The sequence below is a fragment of the Homalodisca vitripennis genome, chromosome 7 (assembly GCF_021130785.1).
Source record: "Homalodisca vitripennis isolate AUS2020 chromosome 7, UT_GWSS_2.1, whole genome shotgun sequence".
Taxonomy (NCBI): domain Eukaryota; kingdom Metazoa; phylum Arthropoda; class Insecta; order Hemiptera; family Cicadellidae; genus Homalodisca; species Homalodisca vitripennis.
In genome coordinates, this window is record NC_060213.1 from 101441579 (window position 1) to 101447551 (window position 5973).

Below are 5973 nucleotides of genomic sequence, written 5' to 3' on the forward strand. Positions count from 1 at the left end.
AGGTGTTCTTTTCTACTTTTGTAGTCTGTGTTTTCGGCTGGAGGGACATTTATACCACCCTTTGTGATTTTCCCAAGGCGTAGAATGAAAGTTGAACTGCAAGATGGTGCACCTCCTGGATCAGCTTTTGCATGTCATCCTACTGGTTGGATGCAAATGGAAATATTCACCTCATGGTTTGACCACTTCATAAAATTTTCAAAGCCAACAAAAGACGACCCGATTCTACTGGTACTAGACGGTCATGCAACGCACACGAACAACTTAGACTTCATCGAAAAAGCCAGAGACAGTCATGTCACTGTTTTGTGCATTCCCCCCCCACTGCAGTCATAAAATGCAGCCACTCGACGTTTGCGTTTATGGCACCTTTCAATACGTATTTTGTACAGAGCATTGAAAAGTTCTTAAGGAATAATCCAGGACGGACAGTGACTCAATTCCAGGTTTCCCAGCTACTTGGTGAAGCGTTTTTGAAGGCAGCTACACCAGTCATCGCTATAAAAGGCTTTCAGAAATGTGGAATCGTCCCAATCGACAGAAATGTGTTTACAGAGAACTAGATTATGCAGCTGCTGAAACAACAGAAATAAACTCTACAAAAAATACCCTGAGCCAGAAGATGAGAACACCGTCATACAAGTTTCTGCATCTTCATCTCAGACTGTCATCAACAGTAGCTCAACAGGACTCATTGGTGGTTCTGAAAACCCCAATACCGCCTTCATAATGGTATCCCTACCTTCAGTTGATCATCAAAGCAGGTCTAGCAGTGGGCTTTCCTTCTGCCACATTTGATCCGTCTATTCCCAGCACTTCATCAGCTGGTGCCCTAGAAACAACTTCAAATTTGAAACAGTCCACCAAACAAGAAGTCGACTTCATTTGCTGTAAGTCCACGTGAAATTGTTCCTGTACCCAAGGTCAGTAGGATTATCAAAAGACAAACTAAAGCGGAAGAAAGGAACAGCAACAGTTCTAACATCCAGTCCATATAAGGCCTCTCTCATGGCAATTAAGAAAGAAAAAGAAGATAAGGAGAATGTGAAACAACGTAGACTAGAAGCAAAAATAAAAAGGGAAATCGAAAATAAACAGCCGCCTCCTAAGAAAAGGGTGGCCAAAATTAAAAATAAAGGTAAACGCGCATTGTTTAAGAAAAAGAATGATGATCTCTATGATGATGATGATGAAGGCAACGTCAGCGACGTCGATTGTTTATTATTCTGTGGTGACTGTTACTCGAAATCTAAGGACAACGAAGGCTGGATAAGATGTTCTGGGTGCCTCAAATGGGCTCACAAAGCCTGCACAGGAGCCGAAGAGGAGGATGACGAGTTTATTTGTGATTTATGTAAATACCATTGATTTTTATAATTTCACATACTTTCAGTAATGCCTATTTTTGTTTAAAACCCTAATACAATCGTTTTAAGTTGTGAAACTAAGTGAGTTTTATTTTTTCCTTACTATCTAAATCCAATTATATACAGTGGCCACTTTGCCCTACCTAGTGGCCTAAAGTGGCCACTTTGACAGCTTTTGGTTTAAAATCAAAATTTTGTACAAATATGTTTAAAAATCTAGTTGTTTTTATTTGTGAATCAGGCCTAAGTAACCATACATAAATGTTGAAGGGAGTTATAAAATGTTTCCAAAAATTTTAGGGGTGGAGAAATATAGATATTTCCTTAGGGTGGCCACTATGCCCACCCCTCCCCTATTGCAACCCACAGATAGCTCCTGTGATGAGAAAATCCTTTAAACTCATTTATTTTGACAAGTCCGTCTGTCATAAAACTAGCGTTGACATTATATGGATCACTGACATAACTGAACTGGCGTGGATAATCTACGTAGGTTTAAAAATATATGCTATACGGTTGAATAAAAAAAAAAAGGGATAGTGAAATACGGACCAAACGTGGTATAGCCCACATGTTTATTATTCAAGTGTAGTTTTTATTTGGTGATAGTTTATATTCGTTAAAACAATATCTTAATTATTAAGGGCTCTACAAGAGTTACTTCAACTTGCGTTCATCCGTCTGCCTGATCTTAATAGCGTGTATTGACTCGGTGAGCTACTAATAAAACGGTTGTTCCATTGACATATTTGCAATTTTCACTTGAAAGGGCACCATCATACAATAAATATCGTAACCTAGATAGTTGCATATAGCAATTGGTTGGATCTAAGGATTAGAAGGATTACCAAGTTCCAGACCCTAAAACTTTGTTAAAAGTGAGATCAACAGAGAACGACAGGAGCAGTAGTTTCCAGTATTGTCACGTGCCGCGCTGCTGTCACCTTCCCGTCGTTAGTTCTCGTTAATACCTCTTCGTTACTGGGAACATTCTTCCCATTTTTTAATCTTATCGATTAAATCTTTCAACAACCTATCGATTACTTTCTCGATCATCGAAATCGAAAGCCTGAACAGCCTTAGTTACTATGTGCTGTATACATTTTCCTTTCATAATTAATTATTTAACTTTATTCGAGCATAAAAATTGAATACCCGAGCAATATTTGTTTTACTATAGCAATTGTAATAAATTACGATGAGCTTAACTTTAACGAAGTCCATCCTTCATGAGGTTGAACAATTTAATTTCTGTCTATCTGACTATATGTTCGAATGATATCTCGAAAACAAACTGCCCTACAGAATTAAAATTGTTCGTGAGGCTTAGCGTTCGCGAATTCTTATTTCATTGGTCTTAAGGTGAACCATGATGGTAACGATAAAGTATTAGAATAAATAAATTTGGAAATTAACTTAATGTAAGATACGCAAACATGTGACATATTAAAAAGTTTTGTTACATAATTTTATAGTGACTTGGTGTGTTGATTTTTATTACTCAACACTTACATGTAAAATTTAAATTTTAAACGAACTTCATTTCTATAATATTGAATTCTATGATGCGTAATTTTTGGAGTCAAGATATTTTTTGTTTGGCTGTCTGTCTGTCTATTGTCCGCAGGACATCCGAGAATGAAAGAAGCAATATATTCGAAATGCTGCATGCGATATCAAAGTAGCCTGTTACGTCACCTGGTGTGGTGTACTCCTACCTTGTTTGTGGTGGATTTATGGCCATAATTTATCGGTCAACACCCGTGAACCAGGAGTTTTTAGTTGGAAAATTTCGTAGTTATCAGCTTACTCGGTCATCAGCATCCATGGAGACAAGGTCATGATCCAGTTAAAAGGGAAACTATTTTATATGGAACATTATTTGGGTATATATGCGATGTCAGACAGGAAAGTTTTCAGGATTAAAACATTATGCTTGTTTTCCCTAAGGAAGGTTGTGCCATTTAAAAGAGGGAGTCAGCGGCATTTGTCCTATACAAAGTAGCTGTACGTAACAATACCGTGTGGTAATTATTATTTATATATCTATATCTGATGGCTGATTTAATCAGTGTATACCTTCTTGTATTTCGTGTATAAATTCGGATAACAATCAATATACTAAAGTAACAAATCAACCATTTAATACTGAAAAGAAAGTTTTTCATATTTTAATGTTGCTTAGTTCATTTTGAAAACGAAAATACTGTAATGAATGATAAGCTTTAAGTATGGCCTAACATCAAAAAACTAGGGTTGATTTGAGCCAATGAGGGAAAGTAGAGCCCACCATCGGGTACTGGAGACTGAACAAACCATATATTTGGGTATTCGCAGATATAGTTTGGCGATGGAATGTACTAATACTTTAGTATTGGCAATTAGAAATTGCTATAATGACGTATATGAACGTCGCAGGCGCGTGTCTTATGCACTTGTTTGACGGAGTCATATTGTCCTTTGAATTCGATAGATTTATTAATGGAAAGTTGTCCTCTGATGAAAGCAACCGCTATTTAATCTTCATACCGACCATCTTAATTAAGATCCATGGAAGACGCTTTCAAAAGTATGCACGAGAGATTAATTTGTTTGAATCAATAACAAAGAAAGATCATATTGAAGAAAATAGCGATTCTAATAAAACGCGGTGGTATTGAAACTGTTTTATTTTAATGTAGTTTTTAAATGCAGTGTAGTTAGGAAATATGCATATCTAATACAATAAGTATATGCTTCAGGTTTATGTTACGTTGGGTGCAGTCTGTAGCAGAGTGTGCTCTGTCTGTGTGGTGGTATAATCTGGTATAGATTGGTTTATCTCATCAGCTGACGCTCGGCACAAACGGGAAGATTTACCGCCGAACGACCAAAATTTTGTCAGCTGTTATCTTTTGGCGTTTATTTTTCATTATATAAGATACGAGATTTTAATTGTGTCTACTATAATAAGTTTTAAGATTTATTTCTAAATTAACTTTAACATTATTTACTATATTTCAGTTAAAGTTACTACTAACATACTACTAAACTAGCCCCACAAAAGTTATTTATGTATTTTCTTGTTATAATCTCACACAAATTGCAATAAAATATATGTGAATCGACCAATATCAATAATAATATGGATGGATGCCCAAATATTTTGACGCCCCATTTAATATAACCTTACTATTGTATGATATTAGTTTTTATTTAGAGGGTACCTATTAATATATAATACTTGATTTTTCTTACGTAATTATACCTTTGATATACACCTATATTTAACCCCATTTAAGGTTTATCTTAAACTTATTAATTACTTAGCGAATTGAAATGATTCAAATTGGCAAAAACAAAATTAAAAAACATATTTTATAAAGATATGATAATAATAATAACAATAGTGTTTTACAACAAAGAGAAAAATAATAATTTAAAGATAGTGTGCTACAAACACATGGCGGTGACAAATCGAAAGACTTCAGGTAACAAAAGAGCTCCAGTTTATTTCCTACCTTCCCAACATTGGTTTTACATTACCAGTGTTTACAGCCCTGGATGGGGGTGGGTAGAGGAAATGTGTTAGTTGCGATTTGCTACCAATATACAAATGTGTCTTTTTTCTTATTAACTGCCGTGTAAGAGGATATCATACTTTACGTATTCGAGGGATATCGGAGCTACTGAATATTTATGAGTGGATTTCAGGTAATAAAATAAAATTTGTATTATGATACAGTCAATCTGTATCAAATAAATATCTAATGTTACGTGCAATCAGCGATCCTTAACGAGCGCTAACGATGTGGTGGCAGCGCTGCACGTGACAATACTGTGAACTGCTGCTTTTGACATACAACCACCCCTTACGAAGTTTATTAAATAACAGTTAAGTTAAAATTTTTATACGGATTTTTTTGTTTTAATGACTAATATGTCGCTCGGTTTGTGAATTTGTAAGAGACCTCGCATCTTTGAGCGTGGCCATGATTTCAATTTTCGCTTTCTAATCCACGTGGATTTGTAAACAGATTGTTTTAAGCTTTTTGGCCAAAAGGGAATTTAATATCACGATTGTTGAGCACAAATTAAAATTATAATACATTTTGATGAATCAGATGAGCATGTAGTAAAAATTACCCTGCATGTAGCTAAGAATAAACTTCAATCGTCACTTTAGGGCCACTTTGAATATACCTCATTATCAAATATCGTGCAAGAGTGTGCAAGAGGTTGTTATTTTGAGAATTTTACATAAGCATAATATTTATTTTATAGTCTGGTCTTTTGGGACATATCATAACTCCTTACCCTTATTATTAAAAAGCTATTTGATAAAGATTTCTAAGAATTTAAAACTATTTCATACTGTACTTCTCATTATAAACAATGCCAGAATGAATGCAAAATGTAACGGGCAGCTCAAAACTTTCGTTGCTCGTGTCTTATTTAAGAACGATACACATGTGAACATGTTCGGAATTAATAGTTAATAAAAAGTGTGTTGAAAGATTGTTTTTTACAGGGAAAATTAATAATACTTATTTACAGGGAGTAACGGAATATTGAAGATCTTTTGAGGAAATTAAAGTGTTTTGATGGCCATTTCTTAAATTGTGGG

The 5973-nt window shown here is 35.0% G+C and overlaps 1 protein-coding gene across 1 annotated transcript; it reads left to right on the forward strand.

The window, feature by feature from the left end:
• The first annotated feature begins 1008 nt into the window (after nt 1-1008).
• Nucleotides 1009-1368, forward strand: LOC124366823 (PHD finger protein ALFIN-LIKE 6-like). The gene has a single exon (XM_046823425.1). It carries the CDS (start codon nt 1009-1011, stop codon nt 1366-1368), a length of 360 nt encoding a protein of 119 aa, XP_046679381.1.
• Nucleotides 1369-5973: the final 4605 nt, after the last annotated feature.